Genomic DNA, 18,663 nt, shown 5'->3' with positions numbered 1-18,663 from the left:
ACACCAAGACAGCAGCCACTGTCACAAACATATGAAAACAAACAGCCAAATAACACAAGCACACACCCACACATGCAATTCTATAGTAACACAAACACTAATCTACTTTATCACGCACTCTCACACAGGCAGAGCCCTATGCACAAGCACGCAATCAGGACCAGAATCAGCAGCAGGAAAGATTCAAAAGGGAAATTGGTAGAAGACACAGATTGGAAGATCTTTAGGAAAATCAAACATAAGAGGTTCTCTACATCTAAACCTATGACACGAGACAAACAAAGACAGAGATACAGACACCAGGCTGGAAAGCAAGCCAATTTGGGCCTCTTCAGCATCCCTCCCCTTCCCCGATTTCGATTTATATTACCTTTTCTTTTTCCTTTTTTAAATGAAAGGCAAGACAGGGACAGGATTAATGGACCCAAAAGAAAGAACACAAAATATCTGATTAGCAGCATTCACCACACAGTGAAATGAGGATAATGTTGAAGATGATTCTGGATGACCACGGGCAGATCGTTTATGATTCAAACGCATCAGCTTCGTCACTGCAATGCTGTGAGCAGTATGGTCAATGCAAAACAGAAAACATCACTCAACTGTCATGATTAGCACGTGCAAATGGTTTGACCTCCCAATCTGAAGAAGAAGATCGATAACCATTTGACAGTAACCGAGTTCAGCACATTTCAGGGATAGAAAGCTACTGTGATTTTTCTCCACACAGTACCGGATATGTACACCCTGTCCTGATATATACATTTATACCACCACAGACATGTAAAAACATCTTCGCTTGTGTGAGTGTACCGTCAGCAGTATCCAGGATGCTGGAGCGGCTCTGTCCACGGCTCATGCCCCTTACCGCCGGAGGCAGGTCCACCCTGGACCCTGTTTCCTGGGGAGTGGAGGATGTCACATCTGGGGGGACACTGTTTTCTGGAGGAAAAGAAGGAGGAGGTCATAAATAGGAACAACAGCCAACCATCACTGTGATGTATCTGTTAAAAGTGGAGCTATTAATCAGTGTTTTTTAAGTTTACCAATGCGTGTGTGAGCCAGTACATCAGCCAACAAGGAAACAGCAGGTTGGGGCTGGGGCTGTGGCTTCGGCTCTCCATGGGAGAGGGTGGAGGAAGCAGACGAGGACGTGGAGGAGCTTTGGACCGAACGGTTGATCCAGTAATCAGGGCTCTGCAGGCTCTGGGCTAGCACTGCACTGAGAGCTGCCTTTCTGCGCAGTGAACCCTCATCCTCTGATGCAGAAGATGTGTCTGATGGAAAGAGAAAATCATAAATATTTAGATGATGTTTTACACTATTCAGCATCAAATGACACATTTATTATGTTGCTTGCCCTCCTTAAAAAGGGGTATCAAAAGGTAGAATCAGCTACAAAGCAGCACTCTTACAGTTGGCAGAAATACAGAGTCTTTCTCCAGAGACACTTAACGTGAAATGTCTTAATTGTCCAGAGGGACCATCAGCTACCCATTGAGTGTGAGAAATCTAGTTTACCTGGAGGTGTGCAGGTTTCTATGGGAGACTGGACAAAGGCTGAGCGTCTCTTGGTTGGCATGGGCAGTGCCATCTTCTCTTCTTTGTGTTTGGCCAGTGCTGCCTGCACAGCCTCTGTGTGGATGTCTACATAATCAGCAAGAATAAACAGAGGGACAAACAAGTGAGCTCAACCGAAAGAAAGAGAAAAAGTATATTAAAAAGAGTAAGTCGACAAGGCTGACGATTTGTTATTGCTGGATGGTATTTATTTAATGTGTTTTATGATTCGTTTAAAATGTGTTTTTGTTTTTTTTACGTTCGCTGTATAGAAGCTGTGTACCTGATCTGTAGCGGTCATCCCTGGCCCCTCCACTGCGGTGTGCACGGTGGTGTCTGGAGGCCGAAGATGTGGAGGGGCCCGGGGCCTCAGGACTCGGACTGGGGTCGGCACTGTGGCCCGGGGAAAGCTGTACATCTGGCAGAGACAGATCTACAGAACAGAAGCAGGTATGTGCAGTCAGTTGTGACGGCCCTCTTACTAGAGCAGGGCCTGCTGTTTTTCTCTGTGCCTTGCAGGTCCATGGGCGGTGCCAAATCAATGCAACTGGGAGCACCTGGCCAGTCTCCCAGGACTCCTTAAGATCTGGCTGTGAACCGCTCACAGTCTCTCTCTTCATCCAGCCGGCACCATGCTTTTGTTTAGTTGGCTTCGGCCTGGTTAATAGTTTTCATTCATGATTACTTTAACATCATTCCTTATATATTTAGTTATCTTTGTTATTCCACTATGGTTTCTTGTTATATTATGTAAATAAATGGTACACCTTTTAGTTGCAAACCTTGTTTCTTTTGTCATGGCTCATGAGCCAGGTCATATGACACAGTGAAGACACATGTAGGGCAACATCAATAAACAACAAACAAACATGAGCTTTTGGAAAGTTGCACATTCTTGCTTTACATAATGCCTTTACAGCTACATGTAGGCATAAATATTATATTATACTCAGAGAAGCTCTCTAAATTTAGCCTCACTACAGAGCCTCTGAGCATGAAGTAAAATAAGGACATGTACTTGACTGATGCAACTTATACTGTTTACGCAGTACATAAAACTAGGCTAGATTTAAGCAAATATATTTTTAGTCAACTCCTCTCAGAGGGCCTTGGCAACAGAGTCCCTGTGTAGATGAGGGTTCAGAGAGATAAGGAGGCCCGATGTGATGCTCATAACGAAGCAGAACACACTAACAACCATGGTCATTTAATTCAAGTACTAAATATGGAAATTAGCCATATGATATTTTGATTCCTGCAGTCCAATTCCCTATGTGCGTAATCACTTCATTATCAAGTGGTAGCTCAAGCCAAAACAGGCGAAGGTTAAACTAGCAGGAAAGGAAGTGAAGTATTCCTCTTTTTAAAATGAGCATACAGTGAAACATGAAGAAAGAGTCTTTCTTCATTAGCAAAGGCATGCCAATGCTAATGTGGTGCAGTTCCTTATGAGGAAACACCACACCCCCCATGTGAGTCAGCTGACTGAGAAAAACTGAACAGATCATCTTACGAACAAGGACACAGGTGACTGGCTCATAGTAGTACAGGGAAACTCTGATACTTCCCTACTTATGTGACTGCTGGTAAACCAACACTGGTTTGAACAAATTGTGTTCACATGTTCAACTCTGAGGCACATAGTGGTTTTGTTATTCTGGGATTTTCTACAGCGGTGCAGTTCTAAGAGAAGTTGTTAGTTGTTACTGTATTTTTGTTATCATATGTACAATACCCATTTTGGCCACTAGAGTGCCACAGAAAGCCAGAGATTCTCTTGACATCTTGGACAAAGGGAATTACAGTCACACAGGATCTTCAGTGAAGCTACTTTTTATTTGAGCTATTTGAAAAAAATCCTAAAACCAAAGTTTTTGTCTGAGTAATTCTCTATACAGATGGAGAAGAACCATTATCTGAAATGCAACGTCCAGCATACTGAAGTCATGATTGATGAGTTCTTCTGCTGCAATTACTTTAAGTTTCCACATCGCAGAGTGACAAGCGCCAAAAATGCTGACAGAGGAGGTGAAGATTACGCAGGCAAGAGGGAAAGAGGTGAAATGAGGAAAAGCAAAAAAAAAAAAAAAGAAAAAAAAAAAAAAGAAGTTGGTCTTACTTGGCAAATAGGGGATGTAGGAGGCCAGCAGTTTGGCTCTCTTCTTCTCATAGCCCTTCTGCGTGATGTCACCTAGGAGAGAGGACAGTGACACCACACCGTTATGTTAGTTATAATTACCACACAAACACTGGACAACTGCGCACACAGACACACACACATAAACCAGATAAAGTACACACAACACTGCTCTGACACACACAAACACACAGCCTCTGCTTTAGCTAATACATTTGCAGGGGTTGAGTCATAATAATAATCCTCTTTAAACCAAATCTACTGAACTCCACATGTTGACGGCTCAGTCCATTTTACAACTAGCAAAGGAGATAACACCATTGTTGGGCCTTACATTAGCCTCGGCGAATAAACATGATGAGTGCACAAAAACTTCCTCTAAGCTACAAAACCCAAATATGATTACGGCAACTAGCAGATAACCTTGCGAGGCAGAGAACAATGCCAAAACTGAAGGCTATCGGGAACAGTTAGGATAGTAAGCAGAGCTAAAAAGGAGGCCATGTGAGCCGGTTTCACATGGGACTCAACAATTTATCTCCTCTACCCTCCCCCCCACACCCTTTTTTCCCCACTGTGCACCCAGCCCCACCCCTTTTTCATTCGGCCTTCGACTGGCAGGACTCCCACCGCTACCAGAGTTTGTTGGAGAGCAACAGAGGCAAGACAAAGTCTTGCCTCTGTTGTGTTTTTTGGGACCTCAAAGTCTTGCCTCTGTTGTGTGTTTTGGGACCTCAAAACACACAGTCTGCTTGTGCAGCAAATATGCATGCAGGACACATCCTATCCAGTTCACTAACATACATACATATACACTCCCCTTTTACATACACACAAACAATCCCACTACAGCAAACTCTCTGAGTTATTCCCCTTCCTCTGTGTCCAGTGATATCACTGTATGCTATGTCAAGTGCAATGTGCCAAAGGACTGCTTAGCCTCAATCCTGGCACCTCCTCCACACTCTGACCAGTGACAACAAGGAAAAACCTTATCCAGCCAAGTGAGAGGAGGACAAAATGAAGAAAATCAAAGATAAGATAGGGAGGTGAGGGTTGTGGGGGTGAGGTGATAAACACATGGTGAGAGCCACTGGCAAAAGCGAGAGGGAACATAGGCCGGTGTGTGTATGAAACAACAATGGAAAGAAAATGAGGAGAGAAAAGGGGGAGCCAAAGTTCAACAGCAGATTGGAGGGTGGGCTGGATAAGCCGGCACTGGGTGGGGAGTCCCATTTGTAACTCAGTTTCTGTGCGTCTTAAAGCTTTCTCACACTCTGTTCACTATCCGCTGGTGTGGGGCGTTTGCCTGGAAAAACAACTGAATCAAAAAAGGAAGCTCCCTTTAGGATTGAGTATGTAGATTGCCAGTATTTGAGTTTTGCATACTGTTATTTCTGATCCTTTCCATGTAGGAAACTTGATTCACAACACTGTGAAATCATGGGAAACAGGGGAAGAGAGAGGGAGCACATCATTTGCAGAAGACAAAAGTGCAGAAATAAAGTCAGGCACAGTTTCAGAGAGACAGTGTGTGATTGAGTGCTGAGTGCTTTGTCATTCTCTGCGTAAGAAAGCTCAAATAGGGTAGCCAGCAGTCAGCTCTGACTTCATGCCTGGGTACACACACTGGCCTGAAATGTACTTAGGATGAAAAACACAGCAGCAAATGTGTGTTACAGTCTATTTTCCTTGTTTCTCCTTCTCTTAGGATTACTACAGGCTTGTAAATGTGGAGGAAAACACTCAGAGACAAACATGCAAGCACAGCAATCAGCAGCAAATTGATTGTAGTGGACTGGAATGTCATTGTTGTTGGGGACAGGGTTCTGTCAAGCCTAGTCCTGGTGTCCAAGTGGTGCCCGGAGGGAGGAAGGAAGGGATGGAAAGATAGAGGGACCAGGAGGGAGGGTCATTAACACAGACAGAGGAGAGTCTGTATTAGTGTGAGGGCATAACAACAGGCGTGGACTGGCACGACCACACTGGCTCTGTGGCTGGCAGTGGGCAGAGACACAGAGGGCTCTGGGTTGAAAGAGTGTCTGTGACAGCTGCTTCAAAACAGAGGAAAAGCTGTATGTTTTGAGAGCAAGAATGTGGTGTTTTGAGTATGAGCATGAGGAAAACAGTACAGTTACTGTGTGTGTGTGTGTGTGTGTGTGTGTGTGTGTGTGTGTGTGTGTGTGTGTGTGTGTGTAATTTGAGGTCAGGGGACAGGATATGAGCGTTACCCCACCCTGTGTGCGCGCTGCCAAAATTGTCTCCCTGTGTCTGTCTAGAGAAAGAGGAATGTGCTGATTGGAGAACACCATGCTAACAGAGAGGGCCAACTGGCCAGAAGAGCTAGCCCATTGGCCAAAAAGTCCCCTGAGGTGCAGGAAGTGAATGTATTTGTGTGTATACATGTGTATACACAGCTGGTGCAGGTTAAAGGGTGCTACAGTACACAGAAGATTGAATGCTGACTGAGCCATGACCATAGTTGCATTACAGGCCTTCTCTGTGAGATGTGTGTCAGTGTGTCAAACCAGAATCATGTGTGTTTTGTTGTCCAGGCATGTGCTGGACCTGCTCATCATAGAAGTAGTAGTAGAAGCAGGTTTAAAAAAGTGTGTGTAAACATGTCTCTTGGATGTATACAGTACATTTACTGTCATCTATTTTTTGTGTAAGCAATCATCATAATCCTTCCTCATGTCATCCAGTCTTTTTAAAGTTTGTCTTCATCAACCTGGTTGTGTAAACATGCCGAGCAAAGTGGCCGTTTCAGAGTTCATTAAAGTCAAGATGACAGTGACCCTCTGACTCATCCTTTAAACTGCTGCTGGTGACCTCTGACCTCAGGACAAGTCAGATAGAGGGCTTGATCCTCTCACAGCTGACAGCACAGAGTCACAGAGAGGATAAACACACACATAAACAACATTCCCAGTTACACCAATAATTATAGCGAGCTACATTCTGACATAAAAGGATTTACAGGTGTACTCTGTCCAGGCATTAGGGACCACTTCAGTTTTAATCTGCACTGGCATTCTCCGGCACATTAGAGCCTTTTGTGTCTGTGCATCTTATCTGTGTGCACACAATGATGGTTGATGCCATCAAATATATATTTTCAGAATTCTACAAATCTGTGATTTAAGCTTATAGGTGACAAGATGTCTGTTCTAAAAAAGTCTAAACTTTGCCTTTAAAGTGTAATTTTCCAAACTTTCCAAGATGGATTTAGTATACTGGTGCCTTAAACTCACCCTGTTGGGTGTCCAGAGTGGTGGATCTAATAGTGATAATATTCGTGGCCACAATCGTGAACATGAAAGGAATACCAAAAAAAACTTGAGCTGTTCAGTCGCATCGTACTTAAAGGGTACTAAATATTAATGTCTTAATAAACATTTTTTCATGGGTTTTTCCAAGCAGCTGATATGTTGAATCATCTGACTGACTGGCTGGCTGTTGCTGAAACACTTAAAATGTTGTTTCTTAGGTCATTATTAACCATGGACTGCATATTTGGTTTTCTCAAACAAACCTAAAGAGGAACACTAAAACCACATCAATGGTGAGTAAATGACTGACAGCACACAGTCAGAGAAGGCTAGGAAGGAAAGACAGGTTATGGTTATAAGCACACGCTGTGTGGGGGGAATACACAATGAAACTCAAACAAACTGGGACAAATCCTCACAAGAAGCACCTAAAACCGTATGAGGTCATTCAGCAATGAAATTAATATTGAAATGAGAAGAGGACTAGAAAGGATTGTTTTCGGTTTGTGTTACTTGAACAAGCAGTTTAATTCCAGCTGCCTTTATCAGCAAACAGCACTTTGGTACAATTCTCAGACGACTACGTAGAACTGAAACAACAAAGCCAGTGTGCTTCCAGGCTATTCTTTCGATCAGGGTAACACCTGCTGCCAATTTTTATACTGCAATGTTCCTTTTACTTCTTAACTGGTATTACTTGGCTCATGAAAAACTATTCTCAATTTTGGAAAAATGCTCTTCTCTGCCTGAGAGGCTTAGTGAATTACTTTTTTAATGCCAAAGTTTTCCATATGTTTTCTGGTCAGAGCACGTTTTCTTAAATGAAAAACCCACTGGCAATTTAATAAACCAAGAGTGAAAGTGCCTTTAGTTGTCTTAAAAGTATAGAGTAGCAGTTTGTGTTATACATGAATATGGCAGTATGGCAGAACATGTTTCTGCCAGCAACCCAGGGACCAGATGATGAAAACACCCCCAACAGTGTACCAAAACAATACATATGAGAAGCCAGCAAAGTTTCTGGGAGTCTCATAAATCATAGGTCACTGCTGGGCTAATGTTTGCTCTCTTAGAGAGAATTATGAGATTATAGTTGATGCTAACAGACAGGAGAGAGTCTGAGCTGTAGTTAACACCCGCCCATCCAGCAACCTGCCCAACACACACAGGACCAATCAGATTAAAGTTAGTAAAGTACAGTGCAGAGGTACAACATTTGTGTTGTGTGTCCGTGAGGGGTAGTAAATGGCTTTAGGAATCAACTAATTACCCTGCCAGTACCTCCAGCGACACTAAGATTATGTATGAACAAAATAAATTTTTTCAGTTTTTCACTTATCTGTTGAGAATGTGGCAACAACACTAAAGTCTCATCTCGTTAAATATGGTTTGTGTCGTTTTCTGTAGATGATGCAAACACAGAACACATCCATACTATGTACTGCGCCCCCCTTAAATACACACATGCATATTTATCCCCCCCACTGGTAGAGCCCTGTAATTACTTTGGGTAGATTAGCCTAGTGTCATCCAGCTCTGGGAGGAAGTAACATGACTGTTTCTGTCACCCACGATTTCCTCTTGCCTCACAGTATCAGTTCCTCTCCCTACATGCACAGACAGGTTACTTACTGTACAAAAAAAACACAAACGTCAATGAGGATAACTACCTAGATTACACAGATAGTGGTAAATGAAACCTCTTTTTAGCATTGTGAGAAACATCTAGCATTCGCATTTTTAGCTCGATCCTAATCTGTAATCTGAGATTACATCTAACCTAACAGATTACATCGCTCCGTCTGGACATTTGTGACAAAAATGTATGAACTGAGGCTAGCCTCTGAGCCTGTAGTGTAGAGCTATCTTCTAACTCTGTGAGGTCATGGTCGGGCCTTAAGCCAGCGATACTGGTTCGATATGCACAAAGCCGTCTCTGTTTATGAGTGGTTTATTGTCTGTGATGAATTAGAATGCTAACATGCAACACTGTTACAACTCAATTCCATGAGAAATAGATACCAACAAAAGTAAGCTATTCTCCCATAGGGTCTTGGTGAGCAGCTGATAGTGAGAATACACACAGAGCACAACCACAAACAGAGATACTTACACACACAGCCACAGTACGCACATTTACATGTAAATATACACATGAACACAGGGGCTGAGAGAGGAACTAACATCACCCACAGGATCTTATTTATAGAGCAGAAACACAAAAACAACGGGCAGACTGTGCTGAGAACATGGGTAAATAGCACTCTGCAGGAAATGCAAATGAATAAGCCTGACACCAAGGCCATTTAATGGCACCTGGTAGTTAGTTAAAGCGTAACTCTCGCCAAAATGCAACCTAAGATCTTTTTGTGAATGTACCCGAGTCAAACATTCGTTTAAAAGCATAATTACGACGGAAGCGCCACTTTTAAGATTTACCGTATCTTCGTTTTTGGGTCAAATGGCCTTTTGAATGGGAGAGCTAGGGGCACTACTATGATCGATAAGTCAAGTGACAGAAAAATAAATAGCAAGTATTTTGATCACTAGTTAATAATTCATGTAATTTTTCAAGAAAATGTGAAACATTTCCTTGTTCGCTCTTATTAATTGTGAGGATTCACTGCGTATCTTTGTCTAATACGATAGTACACTGAATACCTTTTGGTTTTGGAGTCTTAGCCAAGCAAGCGACTAGATAACATCAATTTTAGGAAATGGCGTCAATGGGCATTTTATTTACATTTTCATAGACAAAACAATTAATTTATTATTTGAGATATTAATAAGCACATTCATTTATCAATGAATTAGTTGCAGCCCTACTCTAAACACACTTTTGATCAGGTTGTCTGCACTTATACTTGCTTGGCCAACTGTCATCCTCACAACAATATTATAAGAAATACAGAGTATTTTTGATTTTCTAACCTGGCCCTTGTGAAACATTTATGGATGTAATGTTCCTTATAGAACTTTTTTTTGGTATAATAAATCAAACATAATAGGAATAACTAATCTGTATTAGGTCGGTTAAGGTATTGTAGCTTGAAAATAACCAGAAAACTGAAGTATCCACACCCTTAGGACTGCGTATAACTCTCAGATCCAAGTCTGCAGGTACTTTTTCTCAGTGGATCAGCAGCTGAATGACAGTTATTAATAAGTATCATCAGAAATGTGGTCTCACTCAGGGGTTTTTTTGTTCAGAAAGAGAGCAAAACATTTATACAAAGGCCTCTCAACTCCAGGACCAATGTTTTCCACTCCAAACGCTGGCCTAAAATTCCTCTAGGACCCAGCTAGCCCATGTGGGGGGTTTCCAGGCAGACACAGAGGATGAATTTATCTCTGGATGGAAGAAGAAATCTGCCATCCAACTGAGAAAAAGGCCAGGGGAGTGTAATTTCTCTTGACAGAACCTACATTGGAAAGCGAGATTGGGTTTGTATTTGGTTGCTTAACGGGTGGAGCCTGCAGGTCTTGACAGTTTGAAGTTTGACAGAATTGTCAAATCATGATTGAGTAGGGCTGTGCAAAAATATGGTTGGTTATCATTAGGGCTGGGTATCGTTAAAAAATGTTTTATAAAATTAATTTAAACAAAACAAAAAACATTACGGTACAAGTCTTTTATTTTATATTTTTTTCAGCTTATTTACACCTATGTCATGCACACTGTAGTCAAGCCTCTTAAAGGTGAACTATTATGCTTTTCCATATTTTCTGTCATATCTATAATGTAATAATGTTTCATGTTAAACATGGCTATATTTGTTGCTGTGCAGCCATTTTCTACTAGAGGTTGGTGTGGCAGATCATATTAAAGCTCTTCCTACTATTCTGAGGCATTTTCTTCAAAAAGAAGAATATGAATATGCAGACGGATCTCTGTAAGCACAGATCAGCTTACAATTAAGCATGTGTAACACCTGTATTTGCAAATATATGGGGAGTAATGAGTTTAGGAAGTGAGCAGCGCAGAGGATGTTAACGAAAGGTGTGAGTAGTATTGACAACTGAAAATGAAACCATTAAGTGGCACTGGCACTGGTAGGACAGCAGCAAGGTGGGGCTTATAGGACAACATGGCATCATGACTTTGCATAATCATACACGCCACTTTCCTAAAGCCAAATGGCGTGTTATCTGTACGCATTTTGAGTAGTCTACGCTGTATACAGCGGATGTAAAGTTATTGCGAGAACGTGCCGTGCTATCGCGAGAACGTCTTTCTCGTGAACTCTCTTTTTAAAAAAAAAAAAAAAAACACACACACAACACATTGGGAAAGGCTTTAGTAACACAAAAGAACAACAAAAACACGATGGTGACCAACGTCACACGCTTAGGGAAACAATAAACGGTTGGGTTTAGGAAAAGAACATTGGGGAAGGCTTTATTTAAAAAAAAATAAAAACAACAAAAACAGTTGACAAACGCCACACGCGGGACGTGAACCCAGCCCTCCTGGGTGAAAGTCTTGCGTATTACCCATCCGCCACCCCAACCAACCTCCGTCCTTTCATACTACTCGCTACGGCGATAATTCACATGTAATGTAGGTCAATGGAGGCCAAACCTAAACACCTAATCATTTCATCAAATCACCAAACACTTCATCTTAATTGTGTTGGTCCTACTGGGATCAAAATTAAGATTATTCCCACTATGAACTGAAAGAAACATCCAGCAATCAGACTGGACAGTCCGCATCCTGAAGTTGTTTTTGCCAAAGAAATAAAACTAATGTTCCTTCCAAGCTTTTAAAGCATTCATATTCTGTTTGAGTGCAGACTGAGTATTGCCCTACTTCCTCCATTACTTCTATTACATTGTGCATTTTATATTGGCAGAACACTCTTGGGCCAGCTGTGTGAATAAAGTGGAGTTTTGAGCTGGGCACAGTTACAGCATTGAGAAAGTCAAACTGAAGAATAGAGTACATTCATAAACCCAAAAGTCTAGAACACTATTTTGTTCTCCATAAGCCAAGCCATATCGCAGATTCTTGACTACTTACCTTTCATTAAAATTGAATAATAATAATAATAATAATAATAATAATAATAATAACAACAATAATACTACATTTTATTTATATAGCGCTTTTCATGGTACTCACTGATACTTTACAGTAAAAACCAGCACATATATCAAATTAAAAACAGATAAGCAATAAAACCAACACATAAAACAAGCATATTAAAAGCAATTAAAAACAATAAAACCTGTAGCTATCAGGTGAGTAATGTGAGACTATTGTATGTGGAAAGCTAATCTGGATGACACTCCCCTCTCATCTGTGCTTCTGTTAATATACTTTCACACACTAATTTGAGTCACAGTATGTCCCCAAAGACAATGCAACAGGCATGCTGTACAATCTTGGCAGCGACAAGCTGTTTTATAGATAAACTCAGAGCACATTACTTCTTCAAAGTGATTAAACTGGTGAACAACTGTAGATTGTTCATTGCTGAGTCAGACAACTGACGTCAGAAAACCACAAGTTGATTAATGTAGTTTATTCTTTAGTCAGGCTGATTTTAAGCACGCTATGACCGCAATGAGCTGTTAGCTAACATATTGCATGTTTGTGGTGTTATGTGTACAGATGAGTGAGACCACCTGAGAAGAGAGGCCAAATCCCAGATCCATTTCTGGTCAGGTTAGCTAGCTATCCTGTCACTTACTGTAGAGATTACTAGATTAGTTGTCACGTAGAGCTACTGCACAAAAATTACTTCAACTTGTATTGAATTGGGACTATCGCAATAATCTGATCATTTATAAATAAACCATTTTCAAAGGACATTTTGATTTATCATAGTGGTTAAAGCACAGGTGTCATTAATAATTATTTATAACACCTGTGCTTTAATGATTTTAATGTCATCAAAGCCCCGCCGCCACCACAAATAGACTGTAATTCTGTGGGAAATACTGCAGAGCATGCTTAGCAGTGAAAGTAAGCCAGTGGTATCGAGTTTCACTGTGGCAGTGTTGTAGTTAAGAGATACAGGGGTCAGAAGTGTAGACCAGGCCTGACCGGAGGTTCACTGAGACTTGTACATCAAACTGAATTGTCATTTCTCTGTTCTGTTGCTCAAATGTGGTCATTGAGTACACAAGACAACATATCTGCAAACCCCTGCCATTTGAACTGAGCTTGGTTTAGCAACATCCTCTCCATGTTCCATCTCTACATGACATATGCACCAATGATGCTCTTTGACTGTGCTTAATTGCTTATGGATGATGGGTTAAAATAGGACATTAATGTAGAAGGAGGAATGTTAACCAGGCAGCTGACTCATTAAATCAATATTATAAGCACATAACAGGCCAGAGTGGCCATCCTGGGGTGTTGAGTCTACAGCTGACATTGAAACTGCGCAGGCCTTATTGCTTACGTTCCACTCTCTGGACAGCTCATGGTCCTGACCTCCCACCACCCACTGCTCAGTGCTCACAGTCACTAAACAGCCTGTCATCACGATAGGAATCTATCGCCGCTCTGAAAATGATGGCTCTGAATGTGTGGGGATGCTCAACAAGGTGCAGCAGCAGAGGAATGTGTTAAAGAAAAATGCAATGTGGTAAAAAATAGACTGTATAAATGGCTGTCAAGTTCTAAACACACAAACCTTTCTGTCAGTGAAAACATTTCACTTGCCTTCACATGGAACTGAAGGTGGAATATTATTATATTAATGAATTATATAGTAAAGCATGAATTTGTTATTTTATATACTGCTGGGTAGCTTAATCTATAATACTACATCACAATTTATTAGTGGATTATATTTTGTATTAATAATCTAAATCTGTAAAGTAATGTCATGACAGGTGTATTGCTCAGGACCCAAGGCAGTGCAGTGTGAAGTTGTTTGGATGAGCGGTTTTCTAGAAAGCTGAAAGAAGCAATACCACAGGCCAAGCAATAGACCTGTTGGCACTGCACTATTGCAGCAAACAGCTTAAAAAAAATAAATAAAAAACTTTATCTTCACTAATGCAGGTACATTTGAAAACCACATGGCCAGAACTTTCTATGCAACCACAAACAATTACTCCAAATTGATCAAGCGGTTTTAGAGAATGATTTGAAATGCTATTCAGAAGTACTGTAAACCTGTAACACATAAATTAGTATTGACATGGAGTCAGACGTGACATACTCACTTGATGACACCACACATCTGGCAACAAGTCGCTGAAGTTTCTGAATAGCGACATTATCTACCTTAGCTGTCTCAGATTTACGTATATGCCAACTAGTGTGCACAATGGTTGTGCGAGTGTCAAGAGAAAGTTTAGTTGTCAAATCTCGGGATATAACTTTAATTCTAGTACACTGTTTCATCACAAACACAGCCAACTGATTTTGAAAACATCCAGACAACAGTCATCAATGTGTCGTCACTGTCTGTGGGAGCATGTAGCACGACACAAATCTGCTGTAGAACGAGGGCCTCCCACTGATAGAGGAGTGTGAGAAATACTGTGATGATACTGTCACTACTAGCAGTGGCATGTGGTTTATTTTTAGCTCCACAAACCATCTAAACATAGTCTAATTCAATGCTAGGCTAGCATTATGAAATTTAGTCCAACATTCAACAGTCATAGCAACACAGATCAGGCTTGGCAGTAAACAATCTGAAAAAGCAAATCTCCATGAAATGTCGAAGGCCAGCCTGTAGCTGTGATTCAACTAAGTGTGAAAATATTAACCTAATGTTTCCATTCAAGACTATTAACATACAATACATGCGACATTCCCTGTGCTATTCACAGTTAAGGATTATAAGTTTGAAGCCCCACCCATCTGATGTGTTTTCATGGCCTTTGTTTTACCTTTGTCTCTGGGGAGTTGAATTAAAGGGGTCCATGACAAGAAGCCAAGCTCCAGCACAATATGTTCTGAGGGGCCAAGAGGGGAGATATCCATCAGCTTGTTGAGGGGGCTTCCTGAGGACTTCTACTCACTGGTATTTTCTCGATAACTCTTTGGCTCCACACAAGAATTAGGAAGAGAACTATTCAAATGTGAGGCACAAATCCAAAAGAAAAAACTAATTCAACAACAACCCAATGAGTGAATGACAGAGAAAGCAGTTGACCTTTTGGAAACTTTCATTGTACATATACAGCAGGACTGCTTTACCCCTAAGCTCTGGTTTCCCATCAGCCCTTCCTGTGACGCAGGCCTGCACTTTCATATATAGAAACTGACCAGCTGCTGAGAAAATACCCCGTGTTCTACACACCTACTTCAAAGGCTGTAATGATCAGCTGAAGAGCCCAAGTAAGAGACAAAGACAATGAATAACATGATTTACAACTAGGGGTGTCATGATTTCAATTATAAATCAAAAATTGGTCGAAATGAGCTTTTGATTTCGACTATCGAAATCAGAAGCAGGATCTGCAATTCTCTTAATATTTTCTCCACACCTGCCTACTTGTGCACGCCCGAAGAATAAAAAAACAAAACAAAAAACAGACACAGCGTAGCTTACCAGCTGGTAGCATGCAGCTAAAGACACAGGTTAACGTTAGCTTACCAGTAGCATGCAGCTTGACTATTTCAGACACCATGGCCACCGCCGGAGTTGGAGATGACGGATAAACAACAGAAAGTCCTCCTGGTTCCCTGAAGCCACCGGTGTGGCAACATTTTGCCTTTCCCATGAGCAAGTTATGTAAACAAACAACGGTAAGGTAAAGCATGTGGGCTCCGATGGGACTTCATGGTGCCTTCAGGTAGACGTTAAACTAATGGTGCATTCAATTGCACTATAAAAAAAACTCTGAGAAACTCAAACTGCTGTTGCAAAGTACCCTTCTGCTATATCTAGTGGCGTCCCTGTTGAAAAAAAAAAGTATAAATCGAAAATTGAATCGTGGATTTGTGGTTTACGGTCAGATGCTCTGGTCATTTCAGTTATACCCAATAGTATAGCAGTTACAAAAGGCATCCTTTTTTGAAGTCAGAAATCACATCGAAGCTATTTTAAATGCATTGTTAATATAATTGTATTACTAAATGGAGAAACAATGTCTATAAAAGATCCAAATATCAGAAAAGTCCCTTTAGCCTCCAAGTTTCAGGGGATTGTGTCGAAAAAGGACCTCACAGTTCCATCTAAAACATTTACAGATACATTTTTGAACTGTTCAAACTAGGGCTGGGCGATATAGAGAAAATCAGATATCACGATATTTGTGGCCAAATACCTCGATATCAATACCGCAACGATATTGTAGTGTTGACTATTGGTGCTTTCACAAAATATTTACACAATGACATTTTTGATAAATAATCATCAGTAATGAGGATATAGTGACTAAGTGGGTAAAGGCAAATAATAGAACAGCTAGAATAGTCTGGTAAGTTCAGAAAATGACATCACTTTACTGTAATGCAGTAAGTTAAAACCAGGAAAAGACAACACTTATGCCATATTACGATATCCAAAATCTAAGACGATATCTAGTCTCATATCACGATATTAACATAATATCAATATATTGCCCACCTCTAGTTCAAACAGCTATCTAGCCATCTAACCTGCAAAATGACATTAGTGAACTGACTTGTCTGAATGCTTGTTTTTCAGCAAGCCAAGGGGCAGTACAAGATATGGGTCCATGCTAGTAGATTAGATGGTGGTATATATGCTTAAAGCTAGTTTTTTTTTATGTTTTCTGTTGTTCATACTTTATGGCACTTTTATGCTGCTGGTCAAATATTTTGACTGGCTATATGCAAAGATGTAATCCATTTATGTAAATCTACCCAATGCGACTGATTTTTAAAACTATTCCCTCATGATGTGTTCAATGAAGCTTTGACATCTGATGCTAGTCAGGTGCTAAAAATCACTGGTTATGTTATCAAAAAATCTAATCTGGAAGCAAACCATCAAATAAAAATGAACACAGTGAAAGCAACTATGTAAATCTGGTAGTTTCTGGACTCACAAAGGCTGCTGCTCAAAAAATTCCATGTTTCCCTCAAGCAGTTGGACACACCAGCAAGTAAGGTTGTAAACACTCCCTGCTTGCACCTGCATTACCACACAATAACATGACCAAATATTCCCTGTGATAAAGTACTTTTTTCACATCATATTGGCATGAAAATGAAGCCAATAGCTGCCTACAAAATAGGAAATCCCTCTTAACACTTATAGTCTCAGCGAGAAGGGAATACACACAATTAGGACTGACTCTTTGGGACTTTGAGAGGGTGGCCTCCACTGCAATAATGGCAGAGCTTTTGTGTCAAAGAGATGCTTGTTTTATCCTCCTCAGGCATGAAAGCAAATTTGTCTTGCCAGCCAGGTCTATTTATATTCACAAGAGCATTCTTCAGCATTAGCACAGTCGCATGGCCTGCCGGGCAGTGGCTATAGCCTGGTGATACACTGGAGGGGCTCTGCATCAGCTCCCACAGTCTGACAACACCAAGACTTGATTTCTGTTTTGCCATCAATGACTTCATCATTTAGCCTATGAGGTATAAATCAGAGTGTGAATCAGTCCACATTTTCTGGTGTGTCACAGCCTGGGCCCCTGACTAAATGACTGCAGGCAACAAAAGAACAGAGTGATTGTGCAATTCAACATCAGAGAGGTGCTTCACCATTGCTGTCAGCCCAGTTGAAATTACAGGTTGGTCAAGCGGTGAATGAAGGTGGGTGTTGTATAGACAGCGAGATAGGGTCTGATGTCACATAATCCCCATTCATTCTCCATTTATGATGAGTCACTGTTTGCATCAAACTCAGTAAACAGCCCGGTGAGAAAGGAGGCTAAAACAGGTTCTCTCACTTTGTGGTGGATTGATGTGCCCCTGTGAAGAGGACACACCTAAGTGCAGTGACTCACAGAACAAGGTGGAAACAGGCCTGCCTCGACTGTTGTATTTCTGCAAACTGTGAGATACACAAGTAGGCTACAATATCACATCAATGAATGAATGATAAAGTTTACTGTAATGTGAACTTTTATTCATAGACTGTAGGGAAATTCTCGATAAACTTGCCTACCTCGACAGGTAGGTCAGATAGGACCTATCCAATAAAGGCAAAAAAGCCCAGAAAATACTCCTGTTTTGTAAGATGTCTTTAAATACGTAACTGTAGAAGACATAATTTCATGGAACAGTATTAGAAGAAAGTAATCTTACTAATATTGTTAATTTGTGCCATATTGCCCAGCCCTACCTGACATCACACGTGAGCTCGTTCAACAAGTGAACAGCCTCTACTGTAGAAAGAGATGTGCAGGTCAGAAGGGTTGCTGAGTGGGATGTCAATATATCTCCTGGCACTAATTCAAAAGGAGTCAGGTTGGTGTTGTTTATCCTATGCATGCCTCAACTTCTACCTGGGGAGCGTAAAGAAGTCACGCTCACAAACCACCCACACCACTCTGTGAGGGTTGTCCTGATAAATAATGAGAGCACGTGAATAATTCAACCTACAACAGGTCTGGAGGAGGAAAGAGCACTGGAGCCATCATTAACTATTCACAGTATAACAGTATTATCACACACACACACAGACACACACACAGACACACACACACACCTTTTCCAAGGCTACCAACCATCTGCTTGGACCTAAGGCCTTGGCTCTGAAGATACGAGTATTTGTGCATTTTGGGCGCTAACGGATA

General features: G+C 41.1%; 1 protein-coding gene across 2 annotated transcripts in view; it reads right to left on the bottom strand.

The window, feature by feature from the left end:
- dip2ba (disco-interacting protein 2 homolog Ba) overlaps positions 1 to 18,663 on the bottom strand; it is a 39,295-nt gene that overhangs the window by 16,742 nt on the left and 3,890 nt on the right. The window contains exons 2-6 of one of the 2 annotated variants that reach the window (XM_078254914.1): positions 3,680 to 3,751; positions 1,844 to 1,993; positions 1,522 to 1,647; positions 1,047 to 1,277; positions 814 to 942 (exon numbers count right to left, since the gene is read on the bottom strand). In XM_078254914.1, the coding sequence (XP_078111040.1) occupies positions 814 to 942; positions 1,047 to 1,277; positions 1,522 to 1,647; positions 1,844 to 1,993; positions 3,680 to 3,751 (708 nt within the window). The other variant, XM_078254915.1, reaches the window with a different exon arrangement.

The sequence above is a fragment of the Sander vitreus genome, chromosome 7 (assembly GCF_031162955.1).
Source record: "Sander vitreus isolate 19-12246 chromosome 7, sanVit1, whole genome shotgun sequence".
In the NCBI taxonomy this organism is placed as follows: Eukaryota; Metazoa; Chordata; class Actinopteri; order Perciformes; family Percidae; genus Sander; species Sander vitreus.
Note: the sequence above shows the minus strand (reverse complement) of the source record. Positions and strands in the feature narration are given on the sequence as shown.